Source organism: Podarcis gaigeae, assembly GCF_964106915.1.
Source record: "Podarcis gaigeae genome assembly, chromosome: 2".
Taxonomy (NCBI): domain Eukaryota; kingdom Metazoa; phylum Chordata; class Lepidosauria; order Squamata; family Lacertidae; genus Podarcis; species Podarcis gaigeae.
Genome location: NC_139679.1, coordinates 78,292,703 through 78,315,680, shown reverse-complemented (window position 1 = coordinate 78,315,680; position 22,978 = coordinate 78,292,703). Strand labels below are relative to the sequence as shown.

Genomic DNA, 22,978 nt, shown 5'->3' with positions numbered 1-22,978 from the left:
CGTTGACAGAGAAGGAGAGAGTTCCCAGTCCTTTGTGGGATCCCCTTCCACAAGCACATTAGAATGGATTGGCTGCTTTGTTAGTTTCTGTGATTTGGCCTGGGTCAGTTATTTCTATGTTGCTATAATAATTTTAATTTTTTTCCCAACTCAGAGCTGCTGCATATGAACATATATAGGGTGATAAACATTTTTGCAGTTAAGCAGAATGTTGCTTATGTCGTGATATCTAAAGGATTGGAATCTGTACCTGAAAATATTAAAACATAGATGAAGATGCTAGAGTGGTAAATTGCTTATGCAGTATTAATAACACAGCAGCTGATTGCAAAGAAGTCGTGAATGCAATTGAATTGGTGATGGCATTATAACCACTTAAGCTGATTGTTTAAAGGGCCTGTTGTGGCTACTCCAAATGGTGAATTGATTATTGGAAACCTGGAATTTGTCATGACCAAAACAAAACTGTGTGAGTATTCCATGTTTGTTGCCTTGGATTGTTTGATTGATCAGTTGCCTGACCTATCTAAGTTCAGGACCCAAGGACAAAGGAACCAAGACCCTTTATTACCATCGCTTTATCTTAGAAATGAGAACAATCCACTACCCATTTCAGAGTAACAAGCTTTTCCAGCATGCAGGCTCTCTGATTTTCCAAGAGTTAGGTTTCTGATTTGATCCCAGACTGTCCTGCTTTCCATTTGGGCGTCCATCTTTTCATCAGAGAAAAGTAGGAAGGGATGTATATCAAAGGTGTAAAAAAAACCCCAAACAAAGGAACAAAAATACAACCCGTAACACAAATAATAGAAGGGAATGCCACATCATGGTATCATGACCACACAGGTGCCATTGCTATCTATATGCAGTTTCAACTAGGGATGTCCTTTGGTAGTTCTTAAACAGCGCGGCTGCAATCCTATACTCAGTGGTTCTTACTTCTGTGGTGTTGTGCTGCTAAAGAAGCAAACTGCAAGGTATTCAAATAGCTCACCATTTTACCAGGACAGACAGGAGTGTAGATATGTTTATCTTTTCCCTTTCATTAAAAAAATATTTTTATTGAAAGTTTTCAACATAAGATACAAAGAAAAACCAAACTAATCTAAAAAGAGAAAGAGAAAGAGGAGCAAAAACAAGAACAAGAAATAGATATAAAAACCCTCTGTCACAATTGTTTCATATCCTTCATCCATATACAGAAAAGTAGACCATCCCAGTTCTCACCTGGGAACTTCTTCCCCTAGCCTCCCACCTTGGGACTCGGAGATCCCTTCTACCCTGTCTCCCCCTTTCCCCTTTCAGAAGTGTGTCGAATGCTCCCCTTGTAAGAATGAATTTGTATGCCACTACAGCTGCAGCTCTGAAAATGTTTGTCAACGAGGTAGCAAGATTCAGTCTGATGTCTACATTACTTCCTTGCAAATGCTGACACCGTCTCCTTTTCACCACTTTCTGTCTTGAGGAAAAAGTGAATTGCAGGTCCGTGTGTTAGAGCCTGAACTAAATGAAAGCTCCTTCTCCCAGCGACCCTACTCATTTGCTCCAGGGTGGAACAAATTATTTTCTGCTGGCATTTGCTGCCACCTAATGATACAGAAAGCACGCCTTTCAACGGCAGGGTGCAGAGTCTATCTCAAATCAAAGCCAAAGAGAAGGGGGAGGGCTTGAAACCCAATTAGCTGAACTGCTGTGTTTTGCTCTGGGATAATACACCACATGGCAAGTCATGGTTATGGACTTGACTTCTGACTGACCCTGAGAAAAACAGCTGTGGAAAATAGCTATGATGGCACAAAGACATTTCACTTGAACAGAATATGGCCAGTAGTTAGTTATTGCTCTTTCTCCATCACAGTATTTCCCAGAGCTAACCAGATGGTACAAAATTAGTATATTATCAGTTTTATAGTGATAAATACTGAGCAGCCTAGAGCAAAGGTACCTGTTTGGATATCCATATGAAAGAGAAAAGGATACAGACTGGTGCAGTACAGTGGTACCTTGGGTTATATACACTTCAGGTTACATACGCTTCAGGTTACAGACTCCGCTAACCCAGAAATAGTGCTTCAGGTTAAGAACTTTGCTTCAGGATGAGAACAGAAATCGTGCTCTGGCGGCGCGGCAGCAGCAGGAGGCCCCATTAGCTAAAGTGGTGCTTCAGGTTAAGAACAGTTTCACATTAAGAACAGACCTCCGGAACAAATTAAGTACTTAACCCGAGGTACCACTGTAATTTGAAAAAGCAGGATAATGCAAGGGACTTTTTACTGCCCATAGTTCCTTTAGAAGGGCAGGACTATACTATACTATACTATACTATACTATACTATACTATACTATACTATATACCTGTTGATATATTATTATCAATACATGATCTTGATATTGTTTACCTTTTGAATTATCAGTACAATGTGAAGAGGGAGGTTTATGGCAAGGTCACCAACTTCTTTATTCATAACATCTATTCTTCAACTAGTGGACAGGGAGCCAGAGTGGTTAATCAAGGCCTGTATTAAAGCAAGAGCATCTAGCGATAAGGGGTGCTCAGTTATCAGAGCGCATGTGCTCAGGGGTGGCAGTAGATACAGGTACATTTTTGTGTTGCCGGCATTTGATTTGATTGATCATAGATCCATGAAACTGTCTAATCCACTTTAAAAGTTGGTGGCCAATACTGCCTCCTGGAGGAGCAAGTCCATAGTTTGGCTTTAGTACCTTCTTCATCTGTCCTGAATCTTTCAGCGTTGGATGTCCTAATGTGATGATATAGAGGGAAACACTTTTCTCAAACCACTTTCTTTAAGTCGTGTATAATTTTATACACTTCTCTCATGCCACCTCCTACTCACCTATTCTCTAATCTGAAAAACTCCAAATGTTGTAAACTTTCCTTATTGGGGAGTTGCTGCATCCCTTGGCTCAACCTGGCTGTCCTTTTCTGAACCTTTTCCAGCTCGACAATATTCCGTTTTAGGTGAGGCAACCAGAACTGAACGCTAAACCTCACTGGATGTGCCATCTACACTTGCTGTCTTTGTCCCCGCACTTGTTTAAATGAAAGCATCTTTCAGCCCAAATCCTATACAGATTTACTCAGAAGTAACTCCCACTAAACTGTGTATTCCAGCTGGCATCACAGCCAGGTTATTCCATAGCATGCATACCCATTCACCTTGGTTTGGCTGCCATCCCATGATCTTTCATATTCTTCCTTCTGCCTCTGCGTGCCTTTTTTATGACTCAGTGAAGTGCCAGGATTCATGACGGTGGTGAGTGAGTGACTAGAGAGCAGAACTAAAGCCCACATCAACAGCGAGAGCCCAAGTTAGAGCTGCCCCTTGGGGGTGTCTGTGTGAATATTTGTAGCCTGCTCTTTTGAGCATGGCTTGCCTCTAACTCTGCCTTCCTTGCATGCTACTCACCCGCTGGCAGAACACAGTAAAAAGTGATTCATCTATGAGCATCATAAGAGAACAGTGGAGCTTTCTTTTATTATTAAAATAAAAGATGGATTAACAAGAACATTCACTCCTCATTACAAAGCCGTGTGTTACTTAGATTAATGTTTAGGGGGGGAACTGCCACGGACGCAGCACAATACAAGCTCATGAGTCATTTGCTGTCGACACCTCTCGAGGAAGAAGTTGATCATGTTAAGCTGCCCTGAGCAATTACACCCAAGTACTGTGGCCAATGCCTGCTCCAAATTGGATTCTATAAGTACACATTTTTTGTTATGTAAATAGCAGCTGCATGGAAGCTTGAACAAGTTCAGAACCATAAGAGCAGGCAGGGACAGCTCTTTCTGTGCCAAAAGATTCCCCCCTTAGCAGCTGCTATTTGCATTTCAATAGAAGTTCTCATTGGTGCCAGTGTAAGAAACCAGTTGGTGCTGATAGAATAGATGAGTAAACCATCTCTGTCAGAACCAGATTCTGGACCAGCAACTGCACATTAGTGCCAATAATAGTTGGCCTTGGTATGTCATTGCTTTATATGCTATGGTAGTGAATGCTTGCATAAAGGTAAAGGTAAAGGTACCCCTGCCCGTACGGGCCAGTCTTGCCAGACTCTGGGGTTGTGCGCCCATCTCACTCAAGAGGCCAGGGGTCAGCGCTGTCCGGAGACACTTCCGGGTCACGTGGCCAGCGTGACATCGCTGCTCTGGCGAGCCAGAGCTGCACACGGAAACGCCGTTTACCTTCCCGCTAGAAAGCGGTCCCTATTTATCTACTTGCACCCGAGGGTGCTTTCGAACTGCTAGGTTGGCAGGCGCTGGGACCGAGCAGCGGGAGCACACCCCGCCGCGGGGATTCGAACCGCCGACCTTTCGATCGGCAAGCCCTAGGCGCTGAGGCATTTACCCACAGCGCCACCCGCGTCCCTGAAATGCTTGCATACTTGTCTGTAATATGGGACTCCTCAGTTTGAATTTGTTCAAATATAATTGTAAAGGCTGTGCTAATATACCCACCAGCTTGTGCATGGAAATTTCAGTCCTTCTGGTTGCTGCAAAACAGAGTGTCCCCCCCACACACATGGGTCAACTTTGACAGGAGGGCAGATCCACTCATCTATCAGTCACCTGACACCATCATGACATGAAATGATTGACAGGTGGGTGGCCCTCTAGCCCCCAAAGGTTCCCCACTCGTGCTATATAGTTATAGGAACATAAACAATGGTTGGACAGTGTTCTCGAAGCTACCAACATGAGTCTGACCAAACTGCGGGAGGCAGTGGAAGACAGGAGTGCCTGGCATGCTCTGGTCCATGGGGTCACGAAGAGTCGGACAGGACTAAACGACTAAACAACAACAACATAAACAAAGTACAATGCGCCAAGCACAGTATGTTTACCCATTTTCTTTAATTTTTTAAAAAGGAGTAAGCAGACAAAATGTTGTGCTTCCTTGAATACCAAATAAAAACATTCTTTGTGTAAAACAGTACATAAATCTGGGCTCTTCTTTACTTATGAATAATACTGCATATATACTTCAGAAAAGGGCATTATTGTTTACTGCTGCATATCAAAAGAAATAATCACAATATCATTGTTGTTTATCTTCATATTCTTTTCCAGGAAAAAAATAACAACAGAACTAGTCAGGAATTCCAACCCTTCCCCAAAATAAAAAATAAAAGCACAAGTGTTAAATGGGTCAAGTATTAAATGTGCACATTTACAAGCACAGCACATTAGAAACACTGCTTTAGACCATGCCAAACCACATGTATGTGTATAAAGCTATTAGTGAAGTAGTTCATAGCAGCAGAGTAGGAATCATATTCCATAAATCGTACCTGTTGGGGTGGTTGGATGAAAACATTCCACATGTAACATTCTATATCCATGAACCATCTTCTCCCATCCACACCTATTTGGGAGTGGGAGTTACCTCTATATAGGGTTTTGGCCGAAAGATGCTTTAATTTAAATGAGTGTTGGGACTACCTCAAATTAATTGGACTATGGGTGGCTGATGTGGCAGTAATAAACACAAGCATTGAAACATATCATTGCAAACTTTGGGAAATTCTTATATGTGAACAGTTCCGGTGAAGATGATCACTTAAAACTATTTATTGTAGGCATCCAATACTTACAAATCGCAGAGATATATTTCTTAGAAATTCACTTGAAGACCATCGCTGTGTTTGCAGGGCATTTGAGCAAATGTGTGGACTCCCAGAGAAGAGACCACAATCACTTTGCTCCTCTTTGGTTGTTTTGCTGTTGCACTGAACTAAGCCGTGGTTTGGTTTAGCATGTTGCTTAAATCCAGGTTCATGTTTTACCTCTTCCAGACAAACCACACGCTGCAAACAATAGGTCAAACATTGGTTACATCACATGGTTTGTCTGGAGAGAGCTAAACCACGAGGCCAGGTTAGGTTGCAGTGCATCAGCAAAACGATTTGGGAGGACCAAAATAGCCATGATCTCTTCCGAAAAGCCATACACTTGCTTATCCACACTAAGCCATGATTTGACTGAGTGTTAAATGCAAACTAAGGCAGTGAATAAAATAAGTTCAGAAATGCAGAATAGTCACCTTCCAAATTAACAGCTTGATTTTCTTTTGACTCATACTTATTAATTCTAGAACTTGAAAAGGTCAGTGCATTGATTTAAGCAGTGGATAGTTGTCCAACCAAAATGTGTAAATAATAAAAAATACCAATAATAATGATTTGCTACTCATTATTATGGTCAGGAGATTCAAGAAGAGCAAATAAAGTATATGGTTTTCCTTCTCATTTTTTTCTGAACCTATAACAGCTATGGAAGGAAGAAATGAAACTGCAAAGGTGCAGTTAAGGGGTTATTTGAACCACTAGTTATAATTAGTTCAATAGGGTTGACAGGTGAGATGGATGACATACAGCATCTTTGAATATGGATCACTGAGTTCAATGAAACTTACTCTCAGGAAAATATATATAGGATTATAGCCTAAAAGTAGATGGGTTTTGGTCTCTGTGTTGCTCCCCATTATGCACTTCTGAAGAACTTCTTCCTCGTAAAGTAATACACATTATGGTTGTTCTTTATAGTGGCATGCTATTTTAAGGTTGTTACCAGAAATAGTATGAAAAGTGGTGCTTTAGCTATACAGTATACAGGTATGCATGGTGGAATGTGCCATAAATATTGAAGTAAATTCACTGTAAAAAGCTACTTTGAGTCTAGTAGCCTCGCTGAGAGACCCTATGGATTGGCCAGTCCATTAAACAACATAATTGATGACTCTCAACTTTGTACAACATTCACTCCTGAATTCTAAGTCCATTTTATTTGTATTCAGGTGCAAGTTAAAATCACATTACCTATATTTCCCATTTGTAAAACAGGCTACATACGTATTCTATGCTGAAATGTGTATCAGTTTCAGAAATACTTAAGACAAAGGCATTCTGCCTGTGGCGGAAGATTTATGTTATCATGGATACCTGTCCAGGAGTACTCGGAATGTGTCAATATAGCTTACTTATCATAACAATGGTTTTAATTTACTTGCCCTGCTAGACCCACAATCATGCTGATTGACTGGTAGCTGGGTGCATTTTTCCATAAAGCGTTTAAGGCATGCATGCTTATGGATGGATTTGAGATTCTAATCTATTTTTAGTAATTATGAATAGTGGGCCCAGGTGGCAGCTATTATAGATATAACAATAAGGAGTACAGTGATATATTAAAATGTCGTATAAATGTTTTGTATTGTCCATATCACATTCATCAATGTTTTTAAGAACATCTGCTTACTTTCAGTAGCTTTTAAAAAGTCCTTATGGATACCAAAGCCTGACTCCATCATCTCCTGCTGTCCAATTATACCTCACTTTCAATGTCACATGCAGAATATCATGCACAAATTCATACACATTTCGTTGTGAAGACATGTAAATATCCAAATGGTGAGACATTTTATGCAGTCACTGGGGTCAAGCAAAGAAAGATAAAATGTTTTTTTAAATCCTGTGACACAGCACCTGTGAATTCAAACTCTATTAAGGTCACAGCTATATTAATAGCTCTTTTATATATAAAAATAACTTTTAAAGTGAGTTCAGTAAAAAATAACTTCTACAAATGTCGTTAGCAGGTCAGGGGAAGCAAGATATTGAGATGTAGTTTTCCCATTTTGCTCCAAAATGAGAAGGTGTTGCCTTCCCTGCTTTACAAGTCAAAGACATGATCCACTAAGTCTGGACATCCACAGAACATCTACAAGAGTGGCCAAGAGCTGTCTCATGTTTAGAAATAAATTAACTTCTTTTCTTGGAACAGAAGACCCCATGATATATTAGAAGCTGCTTTTGAAACCTCTGCAAGCTTCAAAGATGACTTCCATGAGGTGTGGGAGCTGCTGTTCAAGACATGCAGGTCCAAAGTCTAGCTTTTTCATCCAGCTAGTCAGTTATTTGGGCTGCATCCAATGGGCAAGGTAGGAATCAGATCCAGAGAATTGTTCACAAAAGCATTGGGTGGTATTCAACTAAATAAATGTGCAACTGGAATGACTTCGACTTGTGCATCAGGACTTCTTCCTACTCTCTTCTTCCATTGTGTGGTCTGCAGCATCCCCAAATTTGCTCTAGATGATTGAGAGAATCGCCCAAACAGATTTTGGAGTGGGCACAGCAGGAGGAGAGTGCAAAAAAATGAAAAGTCCTGTTTCATAAGCGGAAGTCATTCTGCTTGCACAAAGCACTGTTCAGCACTACTTAGAATACAACCCTTTGCCTTCAAACCTGTGACAGCATGTTTGCAAAATGCCAGAGTTAAACATGGGCAATTCAGGTTGTTGTTTTTTTGTCACTTCATTCAGTAGAAAAGCAAAAGGTAGAGGAGAGTGGCTGGTGGGCAGCATTGGCCTCCCTCTGTTTGGACACTGATGTCCCCACTGTGTTTTTACCGTTTTATACCCCCATAATGAAGAGAAACAGAAGAGTTGATGGGAGAAAGAGGCAGCAGGCAGGTATGTGACCCAACCACATAATTCAATGTAGCGCACACTTCAGAATGACACTCACATATCCAATCAACGGAGTGCCTTTCAGAACCACACTGGCCACCAAAAACTTGCTGGTTCATGCATGTTTCTGACAGCTGACAGTTGCAGTGGCAACTTGTGGCACAACAGAACTGGGGAAATCGCAAGGCATAGAGAACATGAAGATATTGGGGGCAGTGGTGGAGGAGTGGGGTACATTGGCAGATGAAGGTAAGTTAAGTGCTGGGAACTGAGCTAGTGGGGTGCATATGTGAAAAACAGAATAAGAATGAATTGAGGATGAGTCAGGTACATGCTTGCATATCTGTGTGAATGAAAGAAAAAGGGTCTACCTGCCCACTTTTGATGTTGGCTTTGCCCATTGCCAGTATGCAGTTCCCATTCACCTTCTTCCAAGGAAATACGGGCCTGAACTTTAAAAAGGTTGCCCACCCTGATGGAAGGACTGCCAGGGTTTGAGTCTAGTGACATTTGGCAAACTCATTCACTGGACTGGGCCCAAATTCAGAAACAGAGCTACACATCCAAAGACAATTCCCTTAGATATTAATAGGAGGACATTGTAATCCCCTTTATATACATACAGTAGAAGCTGAAATGGTCTGAGATGCTCACAAATTAGAATGTGTATAGCTATACAACACCATACCTTTTTTCTTTTTTTAAAAAAACCAAAAGTATAAAAGTTTTACAACACATTATACAGGTCCTTCTAGGATCTATAAAACACTTACTGAAATCACCATATTACAAGGCATCACTAACAATTCTATTTCATTTTATATATATATATATTTATATTTATTTATAATCGTTACTTATATAATAATTAAAAAAATCACTTTTAAACAAGTATACAAGTTCACTTTAAAATTAACTTGTTAATAAAGTTGTGCAAAACAAGCTGGCCTCTATAATTAAGTGAAGTATTTAATTTATTTATTTACTTATTTATTTATACAAAAAACCAACAACAACAGAAGAAGAAAGTTCTTTCAGAAGTGCGTCTCTTTTTCTGTGATGGCTGAAATGTTGCCATCACCTTTCAGTTTGGCATCGCAGTCATTTACAGTAGCAGCATATGCACCTGTTCCACATTTTCCTCTCATCTTCAGGTCTGGGCTGGCCACAATCAACTTTCTAAATCTCTGGGGGCAGGGAATGAAGAAAATGGAAGGCATTAGCCATTTCTGTGACCTGGTCACAAGCACACTCCATCCAGATCAGGGGCTTGGATCCTCCAGTCCTCTCTATCTGGCTCTAAGGACTCTTCCAGGCACTGGCAGAGGAAGAGGCATGCGGGGGGAGCGCACCACCCCCGGCAGTGCGATCCCGGTGGGTGCCATCACTGCTGCCCCCCGCCCGTACTGGGCACCATGCCCCTACGGGTGGCACACCACACCCCTGGGACACGCGCCAGCCCCGCCCTCGCCTGCAAACAATACATTGAATAGTGTTCATGATACTTTGGCATAAAAATGGTCTTTTTTCTGTAGACCTGACCTCCCGTTTACTCCTATTTCTCATCAGTTGTTCTCTGCCATATGTTTATCATGGGTTTTCCATCATACTTGAAACTCCTACTGAAGTTATTCAAATGCTGCTACAGAGTTTAAACTGTCATTACTATTTTTCAAATAAATTTTAAAGACTTCCCATTTTGAAATAAATACTTCCTTTTATTTTTCTGATAGATTGTCTAATTCCGCATACTCAAGCATTTTTTGAGTCCACTGTAATCTAGAAGGGACTTCATCACTTTTCCAGTTTGTCGCAATGAGCACTCTTGCTGCGACTGTGGCGTACAGAAAAATTTCCTTTGCCTTTTTAGGTATATCTGCATCTGTGATTCACAATAGGTAGGCTTCTGGTTTTTTGTTGAAAGATATTTTTAACACGTTTTCCAATTCAGAATGAATATCCTCCCAGAACATCCTGATTTCTTTACATTGCCACCACATATGATATAGATTACCTGGCTTTTCTTTACACCTCCAACAATTACTTGGTACACTTTTATACATCTTAGAGAGCTTCCAAGGGGTTATATACCATTGATGTTGCATTTTAAGAAAGTTCTCTCTTAAAGAATAACAAGCTCCCTTATTTCCTCTAAAGCTTTTTAACTTAAATTTATTATCTTCTTCCTTTTATTTATTATCTTTTTCCTTTTTATGATGGCTACGTTCCCTGGGTATTTTTTCTCTTTACTGCATAGGCCTCCATCGGGAGATTTTGTGTTCAAGCAAGTTTTTATATTTCTCCCACACAACAAACAATGATTTCGTAATAATATGATTTGTAAAACCTCTATTGATTTTAGCTTTCTCGTAAGCCAAATATGTATGCCAACCCCATCGGTTGTCAAAACCCTCCAGATCCAATAGGTCCAAATCCTGCAATGTACACCATTCTTTCAACCAGGTGAAGCAGGCCGCCTCATAATACAATTTAAGACTGGGCAGGGAGAAGCCTCCTCTGTCTTTTATATCAATTAAAATCCGATGTTTAACTCTAGGTCTCTTCCCCTGCCAAACAAATTTAGAAATGTCTTTTTGCCAATTCTTGAGGCAGCCTGCTCCATCCAGTATCAGAATCATTTGAAACAAACAAAAAAATCAACCTGAGGGGGCAGATAACTTCAGCCTGCTCCAAATCTCGAGGTTTCTTTTTCTCTCTGACCATACTTTTATCTAATTGTCCTGGAATAGATTTATGTTTTTAGGGGTAAAGCATATACCTAAATACTTTGCTTTGTTACATATCCTCAGGCCCGCTATTTTTTCTAGGTCTTCTTTTTCCTGTGAAGATACATTCTTGACCAATAATTTTGTTTTTGTGGTATTCAATTTAAAACCAGCAACTTCTCCAAAATTCTTAATCAAGTCTAATACGCTCATTAAACTTTCTTTGGGGTTTTTGGTCATTATTAATAGGTCATCAGCAAAGGCCTCGAGTTTGTAGGATTTATTTCCCAGTGTTATTCCTTTGACCAGCTGGTCTCCTCGTATCCGAATATTTAGGACCTCCATTACCATAATAAATATTAAGGGAGATAATAGGCAGCCTTGCCGGGTCCCCTTACTTATTTTGCATTCATCTGTGATTTTACCATTGATGATTAATTTAGCTGATTGTTCAGAACAGATGACATTTATTCCTTCACAGAGATTTTCACCAATTCCTTGAATTAGTTTTTTCATAAACTTCCAGGAATCCTGGTCAAATGCCTTTTCAGCATCTACCAACATAATAGCAGCTGCTTTATCAATTTTATAATCAAGATATTCTAAGACATTTATCACACACCTGAGGTTAGTCTGCATATGGCGCCCTGGGAGGAAACCTGTTTGATCTTTATGGATTATTTCTTTTATAACTGTTTTAAGCCTGTTTGTAATAATGTCTGCAAATATCTTGTAGTCATTATTTAGCAAGGCAATAGGGTAATGAAACTTTCTTTCCATGAGCTCGGTAGTATTCCATTTTGTAGAATGTCATTCATTGTATCTTTCATAGGTAGAAACTGTGGGATGTAAGAATCAGGTACAGTCAAGCACAACATTACTAGAGTAGACATGAAGGTTGTCTCAGTCCTCCAGCCGGAAGTTCCTGCTTTCCAGGACTGAGACGAAACTTCCTATGTGTAACTTGAAATGGGCGTGGCCTCTCCTGAAGTAGAAAGAACCAGAATCACAGGCTGGTGACCATCTTGTCTCTATCAATGCCATCTTAACAACAGCACTACTAAGATGCACCCTTGGCTCCAGGCCAAGAGAAGAAAAGGGGGGCTTTCTCCCATAAAGAGATAGTCACCACATTTAAACTATGTTCTAACCTTTTAAGTCTGCCTTCTAGGAGCCTTTGTGTGAACAGATGATTACTTGTGAGTAAACGTTTTATACTTTACAGAAGACTGTGTAGCATCTTATTTTAGGAGGGATTAAATGGGGAAAATACCAGGAAATATTTACAGAGACTCTAACGAGTCTGAGCAAGCTATCTGCTGTGCGTGTGTTTAAAAGAAAAAAGGGGAATGTTAACTCTGCTGATTTTGTTGAACTTGAAGACAAGTTGGGACAGGATATCTTAGATAATATATCCTCCCCCGCATCCCTAAACATTCCCACAGAAACAGTGATTGTTCTAATTTTTTATAATAAATAGCTGGTATACCGTCCGGACCCGGTGTTTTCCCAATTTTTGATCTTTGCATTGCGGTTACTGGCGAATTCAATGTGGCGATTTTCTCCTTGGGAATTATCGGCAGATTACTTTTGTTTTAAGTATTCAATTATTTTCTCTATTTTCTCTGGTCCTTTTTTGTATAACTCTTTGTAGAAATTAGTGAAGCTCTTACTAATTTCTTTCAGGTCTTGAATCCAGGTCTCATCTATTTTAATTTTAATTTCATCCTGTTTCTTTTTCAGTTCCCAGGCTAGAAATCTACCTGGTTTGCTCGCAGATTCCAAGCTTCTATATTTTAACCATTTGATCTTCCATTCTATTTCTTCATTTATAATCATCAAAAATTGTGTATGTAGGATTTTTATATTTTGCTTTATTATTTTGTCCTCTGGTTTTTGAAATAATTTCTTTTCATTATCTCTGATTTCCTCACATATATCCATTTTCTTCTTCTCCTTTATTTTCCTTTGGTAAGCACTTTGTTGGATGAAGAAGCCTCTTATAACTGCTTTACTCGCATCCCAGACCATTTTTATACCTGTCCCTTGATTTAAGTTAAAATTAAAGTATTGTTCTAAAATTTGATTGGCCTTCTGTGCTGTCTTTTCATCATTCAATATATTCTCGTTGAGCTGCCATCTTTTAGTTTTTTCTTTCCCTCCTTTAAACTTAATCCATACTGGGTTATGGTCTGAGATTGTTCTTGGGTGGATTTCAACTTTCTTAATATTACCTAATATCTTTTGAGGCGCAAATTGCATGTATTCTTCCAGCCAACTTGTGAGGATCCGAGTAATGCGTAAATTCTTTATCTTATTGGGTGTTTAAACCTCCCAGTATCATTCAGATTCAGGAGGTCTATTAACTGAAAAAAAGAGGTTGGGACTTTGTCTTGTCCCGTTGCTTTTTTGTTTTTGTTTTTTTGCTGTTCTATCTATGCCTGGGTTCACTACTCTGTTAAAGTCACCTAATAAAATAAGTTTATCTCCAAGATATTCTAGGACTTTTTCTTCCAAGAATTGATAGAATTCTGATTGCATGCAGGGGGGTGGGGGAAAGCTTATGTTAATAAGACAAAATACACTCATCTAAACCAGGGCAGAGTTGAACCTACCATTGTTATTTCTAATGTTTTAGTCACTGAACATCTGTGACAATGCAACCCACTGTTTTCTTTTTCATAATTATTACTATGAAACTTCCCAGGATCAGAGCCAAAGTGGATACGGGGATTGTTGACTACAGTTACATCACAGAAACTGGTCTGGATGCATAGACACCAGCTTAGATTTCATAACTTCTGAATAGCCGATTGTAAGCAAAATGTGCAGCATTCAGCTTAATATGCTCACCTACTCTATTAAGCAATAGTAGTCTGACAACATTTCTTACCTCTACGATAGTTCCTTCTGTCTTCCACAATTTAATACAGATCCACAAAGGAATGCAAACCATGGAGGAGAGAGCCATCATCCACCCAATGCCATAACCCCAGTCTGGGTAGATATAAATGTTGTTGTATTTCAAAGGCTTGTATTTCACCAGGAAAAAGATGAAGATTCCCTGAAATGGAGATGGTCATTTTATCCATTTTTGCAAACAAGACATAGATATTTAGGAAACTTATTCTCCCCAGTTCACTGAATTGTTACATTCAGCTTTCAAGACAGGTAGCAAGCAGGCAGGCTTCCTTCCTTCCTTCCTTCCTTCCTTCCTTCCTTCCTTCCTTCCTTCCACTGGAACTTCCTTTCACATTTGATCTCAGTCTTCATTTAAGGATCATAGAAACTGCCCCCCCCCAATTTGACAGCAAGTTACAGCTGTGCTGAAGAGACTCGTGGGAGGGGATCTGTTTTGTGGCTTGAAAGCACTGCTGCACACACAAGAGGGGGTCATGATTCTCTCATGCCCCACCAGCTGTATCACTCCCAAATGCATCACATTGTATATTACTTTTGAAGGCCCCTGAAAAATTGCACCAAGAATGGGAACCTCCCCCCTCCGCAAAAGCCCCAGGGTGTGTGAGGACTACCACACATAAGCCTTTGGATTCCAGCCCTTAATTTGTGTACAGTTCAGTTCAGTTTCATAGTAAGTAACAACATAGTAGCATACAATTGCTCCAATAATAACTACACATGAATTTATAATAGACACCTTGAGTGCACATGAAACCACTATGATGTGGGAACAGAAATGTGTGAACACATAAAAAAAAGTTGTCATACCTCATCATATTGTAGGGGGGTGGGGGAAGAGGAAGAAAAGAAAAAGTAGGGGCTACTGAAGTCTAAAACCAATAGCAAAGAAATACCTAAACAATTTAAAATAACGAAATAAACAGCATCTGCTTGAAAATTAAAAAAGTTTTAAAATCACTTTTTTATTTAATTTATGAGGAATTGTTGCCTTTTTTTTTTACTGATACCAGGAAATTAAACTATTTTGCATTTTGGAGGTGTACTTCCTGTTCCAACACATGTGTGTGGCTCCATGATTATGCTCTATTTCTGCAAAATTATTTCCATAAAGTCTTTGGGAAAAGGTACTGACAAGGACCTTACAGATTGCTCTACCATCTTATCACACTTTCATTACTTACAGCGCAAATGCCAGGAGTGAGTAACATCCAACACCATTTAAATAATGCCAGTGGTCTGTAACCAATCATATCTTCAATGTTGTCATAAAAACGATTGCTTCCTGAATAAAACCAATATGAAAATTAATAGAAAATGAATACAGGTTACCAGGGCTTATGTTACTGGAGTGATGTAGATTCATTAGAATTTATGCTTTCATTTTTAGAATATTCCTTGCCTCTGCCATTGGCAAGGAAAGCCTGAAAACACGAAGTAAATGCAGTTGGTGGGAATAAGATGAAAATCTGCCCCCCCCCCTTTCACAATCTCATTCACAACTAGCATATATAAGAAACGTTTTTTGGAGGGCCTGCTGAAAAATTGAAGCCCTCCTTTACCTCTAGTGGGGTCTGCAGAGATGATATAGTAGCTACCTTCCCAGCAGATGGAAACCTTTTGTTGACATGTTATTTCCCCCAGAATTATTTACCCCTGGAATGATGCTATAGAATAACATAATGTCATTCTGAGAGAGCTACAGTGATACCTCGGGTTATATACGCTGCTAACCCAGAAATAGTGCTTCAGGTTAAGAACTTTGCTTCAGGATGAGAACAGAAATCGTGCTCTGGCGGTGTGGCGGCAGCAGGAAGCCCCATTAGCTAAAGTGGTGCTTCAGGTTAAGAACAGTTTCAGGTTAAGAACGGACCTCCGGAATGAATTAAGTACTTAACCCGAGGTACCACTGTACTTGATGAAAAAATAGCAACCAGTATGGAGGCTGCCAAGTATTTACCCAAGAACTCCAGCACTGAGATGGAAAGAAAACGGTGGCTGGAGCTTATAGACACCAGGAAGAGATCTGATGCTGTCACTGCCACAGGCAGTGTCTAGCATACCTTTTTCCGAAAGCAAAACAAAAAGAATTGAAAGAATTATCAAAGGTAAAGGAGGGAATCTGAAAAAAAAACAATCACCCTTTTATGATTCTTCTTTACATTCCAAAGCTGAGTTGTTTCAGTGAAATTTCAGCTGAGCACTAATAGTTTTAGTATCCTCAGCGTTAAGAGGGAGAAGAAGGTAAAAACACCACACCTCTGCTAGGTGGCCATTCTGCCACCCTTGAAGAAGTATGGTTCCATTGGTTTCATGGTTGTATCCAGTGGTTTCTCTCCGCTGACAGAAGGAATGTAAGTTGATTTTCATAGATTCCTCCTTTCTTCTGCAACCCCTTCACCACCAATCATGCTGTCCCAAAGGTGCCCCAACCCTCTGCGGTAGATTTGGCAAGGGCCCTGGGAATCAATTAAAGTCACCTCTTCCCATTTCTGCTCTTGGAAGCTCCCACTGGATAAAAAAGCCTTCTGTCAACAAAGGGACACGGCTGGATACAAACCCAAATGGTTTGGCTGAATTAACTGCACAATTAACAAACAACATTTAGTACTAACATAAACCTTGGCATCCAGAGAAAGGCACGTAACACAACTCCACATATTACAATGGAGTAGAGGAAGAATGTGCAAGCTGTGTTTTTTCTAGCAATGCTCCCAGCATAACATAGAAAAAGGACTTGTGAAGATGAGATGTACAAGCTACAGGCATAAGAGCAGCAGATTTATCTCAGACTCACAACTTCCTTTTCATATGTTATATTAGATGCATAATTAGAGAAAGTACAACTTGTACTGACTCTCCTGGTACTATGAAATGAAGATTCACATGTGAAAAGGATCCACCAGAAGGGGAAATATATACAACCTGCAATATGAAAACAAGACTGTGAAAAAGAACTGATCCTTGAAATCCACAGGATGATGTATGGCAAGGTAGGCTATGGAAAACACGGTAAGACTCATTCTAAAAATGCATGATGTGATTTCAGAATTAGCCCCAATGTTGCAAGAATTGCTGACTTACCGTAAAACCAGCCAATGCAGACACATTCAAATATAGCAACGAAAAGAAGGCACATTCCACTGGCTGCATAGGAATCAAACAACTGGAAAACATACATTCCACCCTGGAAGATAAACAGTTAAAAACAGGAAAAGTTGAGTGCGAATAACACTTTACAGCTGAAATAAGGTTTCCGTCCACTTGGAAAATTTCTAAACCAGCTGATATTTTGGACTACAGCAACTATCAGTCCCAGGTGGCAAAGCCAATGGCCAAGGGTGGTGGATGTTTTAGCTGAAAACACCTGGAGTGCACTAAGGTGGTGAAGGAGACATAAATTATAAGTCTGCTTGCTTAGGTTTAAGGGTCAAATGAGATGCAATGTTAAATGCATGCTTGTATTTATGGGACCATTGAAAGCAAGCATCATCTGTTTGAGGTGTGACTGATCATTCTCAACGGAGGAGGGATTTAATTATTTCCTCCCTGGTTCCTTTCCTCAGGACTGGAGCAGGAAATAAAAGAGTTTTAAAAGCGCTCCATGCCTGTTGTGATCTTGAGAATTATTACTCCACCACACAAAGTATACCATTAAAGAAAACCATGGTTGGTGTTTTTTTTAAAAAAACCCCTATGTGTTTGTTTTGTCCCTTGGCAATCTTTTGCTTTGCTGTGTTTTATACTATGTTCTTCCCTCCTTTTATTTTATTTAAGAATTGTATTGCCAGAAGGGTAACAATATTCAACCCAAGAAACTTCCCACATTGCTTTTTGGAAACAGGCCCTTTGTCCATATTAGAAGGAGAATGAAACTGTGAGAGAGACAAAAATCTCCTGTCTTAAAGAAGTTCTTCCTCACACCTTGTGCTTATTTTTGGAGCATACACTTGATAGTGATGCTATTTGTCTTTGGCAGCAGGTTGAGACACCACGTGAATTATGAATTCTCCTCCTAAACACCCAGAAATTTTAAGGCAATATCTGTTACATAAAAAGTCTTACACTGTATCAGCCCATAAGCAGTGTACATTTCCATACACATAGTAAACATCTGGAGTGGAAGGGGGGGAAAGGCGAAGATGTCTTATACTTTAATTTATGATGACAGAGCACTAAGCATTGCTCTTTCAAGATGTGTTTCCAACTGCATATATTCAGGTTTAAGTTGCTAATCGTTGAAAACACTTTTAATCTCTGAAGTACATTATATGAATATTCAGATTTCTTCAGTTGTGTGTTGCGTGAGGAAGTACAAAACCACAGACAGTATTCTGGGTGAATGGCATTTTCATGAAAGGGTAAGATATGAATGTAACTTGTAAGAACATAAGAAGAGCCTTCTGGATCCAGCCAACTGGTCCCTAATCCTGTTCTCCCAGTGGCCAACAGATGCTCGAGAACAAGAACATTATCCTCTCCTGTGGTTTCCAGCAATTGGTATTCAGAAGCATACTGGCTCTGAACATGGAGGCAGAGTAATCTATGCTCCTTTAGCTGATCAAAATCTTAATCTATGTGCTAGTCCTATTGTGTCGCCGACACCAGTATCTTTCTTATAATAACAGCAAGTAAGAAACTATAGATATTATCATATGAGTGCATATGGTGAGGGACTTGGGAACACAAAGCTTCCGAGTCAAAAGTTAATCTTCAACAGTCAGCCCAAGTCAGAAATATCGAATGGGACACTAGCCATTTATCTCCTCAGCTAATTATTGAGGCTGTCTTGAGAGCTGGCCTAGATCCAGGCTTTGCAGTGGCAAACTGAGACTGAAATTCATTGCACAACAAACCCTCTTCAGTATTGCTTTCAAGTGCTCCCAAGGAATCAAGTCCTCTTGAACAGGAGTGAATTTCTGCACCCTACGCCATGCTCCTTGGAATGTTTTGGAAAGAGCTCTAAAGAAATTATTTACATGATGTTGCACAACAGTGCCATTTGGTGGCACATGATGCACACTGCAACTTGATTTATACTGCGGAGTGCCTATTTCACAGCATACATTGCACTCTTCCCGGCAGCAGAAACAGCAGCAGCTGCCATGCTGGGATTTGGAACAATTTGCTTCTCTTTTTCCTGCAGCCCATCAAAAACGGTTGGGTAAGCACGAAAGTACTGAAGTAACAACTGAATACTATGGGTCCATTCTACACAGCAGAATGGGGAAAATGAGTTAATCACCATGAAAAATAGCTTATTCCTTGATGCTTAGTCCAGCCTCAAGCAGGATTGCCAGCCTGAATCCAAACGAAGCCAACTAGGAGTTTGAGCCTGACTCTGAAACTCTGAGAAGAGTAACAACTGTACATGGAAACAAAGTGGGCTTGCTTGAAAAATACATAGAAAAGGAAGGAGAAAATTGACAACAAAGCTGGATTGTATTTCTATATGGCAATGGATGGGAAACAGCAACAGTGGTGAGAGCTTTATTGCTCTCCTTCCTGGCTTCCCTTGGGCAACTCTTTGGCCACTGTGGACTCAGTGCTGGACTGGATAGGCCTTTGGTCTAAACTAGCTGTGTGGATGCACACTTCAGAGTGCTTATGCTTGTGTGGGCAATAATGTGCTCAAAAGATTGAAACTAAATGCAAAACATACTGGGGTGGTTGCAAAATGTCTATTCTACAAAGGGAAGCAGTTCTCCTGTTTGCAGAAGGGACTCAGTGGTTTCCCTTCAGTAAGAGTGAACTTTGACCAGAAGATCAACTCATATGTATATGGTTATAGTAAAGGTAAAGGGACCCCTGACCCTTAGGTCCAGATGTGGGCGACTCTGGGGTTGTGGCGCTCATCTCGCTTTATTGGCCGAGGGAGCCGGTGTACAGCTTCCGGGTCTTGTGGCCAGCATGACTAAGCCACTTCCAGGTCTTGTGGCCAGCATGACTAAGCCACTTCTGACGAACCAGAGCAGCACACGGAAACACCGTTTACTTTCCCACTGGAGTGGTACCTATTTATCTACTTGCACTTTGACATGCTTTTGAACTGCTAGGTTGGCAGGAGCAGGGACCGAGCAACGGGAGCTCACCCCGTCACGGGGATTCGAACCGCCGACCTTCTGATCGGCAAGCCCTAGGCTCTGTGGTTTAACCCACAGCGCCACCCACAGCGCCAACCCACAGGCTCTGTGGTTTAACCCACAGCGCCACTCTCTATTCTTTTTTATTATTATTGAAAGGCAAAGATTGGAAAGCTTGGTATTCAATTTTAAATGGACATTCAACAACCTCATTTTTTTTGTTCTAGTGAAATACTATTGTCTCCCAAATTAATAATTAACCTAATAATAATATCCAATACAGTATGCTGTGCAGTTTTAAATGTTAACATCCTGAAGTACAAATTCAGGATGTCGTTATGTAGGAAACTAGTCATTAAGAGTAGATAATAGATATCTATAGCACAATTACTTGGTCATATGTACAGAAAACCCTTGCAAGATGGTGATTAATGATCTGTTTTCTTCTAACAGCCTCAGGTAATGTCAATGCATGTAATGAATCTTAAATGTATACGTTTGTTTATTTACATCTTACTAGTTAGGCAGGGAAGGACCTCTACTGATGCTAGAGCCTGCAAACTTGTAAAGAAAATGTCTGCTCTCAACTCCCTACTCTAAGCAAGTCCATCTTTAGTACATGCCTTAGCTTCTCCAAACCCTGTTTATTCATCCATTATTATAAAATATATTCTACCCTTCAATGCAATGGTCACTGTATTGTAAAAATACAATAAAACATGATGCCATTTAAAATCACAAATACAAAACCTCAAAGGAGCAGATCTATAAAACAGCACAATAATTAAAAAGAAAGAAAGAAAGAAAGAAAGAAAGAAACAGTTCAGCCAGATTGGAACAATAAATAGTAGTGCGCTGACCATTTTGCAGGGTTGAATTTAAAGTCACGCTATAGCAAGCTTTCTGTGTATGCAAGCATATCCGCTTCCCAATGGAATGACCCCCCTCCCACTGTGTGTTGTTTTGGGGGTTCTCCCAACACTCCCAGAGCCAATTTCAGGGAGTTTGCTGGGGGAGGGAGGGGGGAAAGCCTCATTGCATAAGCAGTAGCCCTTGATGGGATTCATTAGGTGAATTTCACCAACTATTTTAATTTTCAGCAAATTAAAGAGATGGTGTGGGGTGAAGCAGACGTTTAGGAAGAGGCCTGGGAGTGTGAGAATTTCAGAGACTATTCTCAGTGAGAAAGGCAATGTGTGCTATTCTTACCTTATACACTATAAGGAGGTGTCTGTGACATGTTTAAAACACACTGTGCACACTTGCAGTGGAGCAGAGCTCTTTACAAACACAGCATCTCTCCTCACAGCACTTCCTACAGTTTCCAAGTGACCACAGGGCATCATGTGACCATGTGGACATTCTAGGAATTCCTGTGAGGCTGCCAGCCTATATATGAAGAGTCCTGCATTGCTGCAAGAGCACCAAGCCACTCAGCTCTTTTTTTCAAACTAGACTAACAATATACCTTAGAGCCAAAAGCAACAGATGACCATGTTCAAGTGCCATATATCAGATAGTGAGGGTGATGTGTGAAGTAAAAGGCTCCCGTCGCTATAATACAATAATGTTTGTCCCCCAGGTGCGACTCTGCAGTTCCTTTGAGGATTTTTTTAATCTTTCCAAGTATGTTGTATTTTGTCACAGAACAACATTTGATCAATATTTTGTTGCTCCAGGTGTCTATCAGTCGTCAAATAGTTTTGCTTAGAATTTATAAGGCTGTGCTCACATTGCTATTTACTGCAGTTCCAGCACAAGCCCACTGCTAGTTTTCAAAGCTGGGCTCACATGATGTTAGCCACAACCCACCTGTGTCCCGTAGCTCTTTGATGTGTTTTGCTTGGAACCAACTTCCATCTGATTTGAAAAGGGAAGCCATGGCTCCACTGTGCTCTAATTCAGGTGGCTTTTGCGTGTGTGCACATGATGACATGTGGCAGATCAAAGTTTCACTCAGCACGGGGAAAGGTATCACTTAGAGTTTCAAGCCACTAGTGCAAACATAGCCTAAGTTAAAAAAAGAATGGAAACAATTTTCTTCCCCACCGTTCCAAATACAAATAAATATATCTTACCTCCGTTAACATGATTAGACCAAGGAAGAATGATACAATCGAAAGAGCGAGAATCAACAGCTCTCGTCTGTATCCCCTCCGGAAAACCTTTGGGTACATATCTACCACGGCTGTCACAAGACTTTCAACACACACAAACTGTACAAAACAAATGCAGAAAAAATGACATATAGAGTAAATGATCTAGAGTACCAGTTCCTCAGCACATGTCACTGTACTATATTTGCATTATTTATAGCCTGTTCCTATATAGAGCTTTGAGTATCACCACTAAAGATAGCACCTAACTTGCCATACTTGCTCCCACCTGATAAGAGCTCTCTGCATGCCTTTCTTGCACGATGGCATTTCCTCTATGCTGACCACAGGAAAAGTACTGCATCGGGCACTAGGCAATGCATTAAATGACAACCCTGTGACATGAGTAACCTGAGGTTGGTTGGTTGGTTGGTTGGTTTAGTTAGTTAGTTCGTTAGTGGGCTGAACTAGATGACCCTTGGGGTACCTTCAAACTCTGCAGTGCTATGAGTCTATCAGTGCTCAGGAGCTATCAGATAGCTGGGAAAGCTCAGTTGGTAGAGCATGAAACTCTTAATCTGAGGGTCATGGGTTTGAGCCCCATGTTGGACGAAAGATTCCTGCATTGCAGGGGGTTGGACTAGACAATCCCTTGTGGA

The 22,978-nt window shown here is 40.4% G+C and overlaps 1 protein-coding gene and 1 long non-coding RNA gene across 2 annotated transcripts in view; one reads left to right on the top strand and one right to left on the bottom strand.

Annotated features, from left to right (window-relative positions):
* The first annotated feature begins 4,124 nt into the window (after positions 1-4,124).
* Positions 4,125-5,106, top strand: LOC310838944. The gene is made up of 2 exons (XR_014561240.1): positions 4,125-4,693; positions 4,842-5,106. It is a non-coding gene; the product is annotated as an uncharacterized lncRNA (long non-coding RNA).
* The window catches only part of SLC6A11 (solute carrier family 6 member 11), a 98,429-nt gene continuing 80,311 nt past the window's right edge, over positions 4,861-22,978 (bottom strand). The window contains exons 11-15 of the mRNA XM_083726812.1: positions 22,302-22,439; positions 17,225-17,327; positions 15,325-15,425; positions 14,115-14,285; positions 4,861-9,682 (exon numbers count right to left, since the gene is read on the bottom strand). Coding sequence (XP_083582938.1) covers positions 9,530-9,682; positions 14,115-14,285; positions 15,325-15,425; positions 17,225-17,327; positions 22,302-22,439 — 666 coding nt within the window. The 3' untranslated portion in view covers positions 4,861-9,529. The remainder of the gene's footprint in view (positions 9,683-14,114; positions 14,286-15,324; positions 15,426-17,224; positions 17,328-22,301; positions 22,440-22,978) is intronic.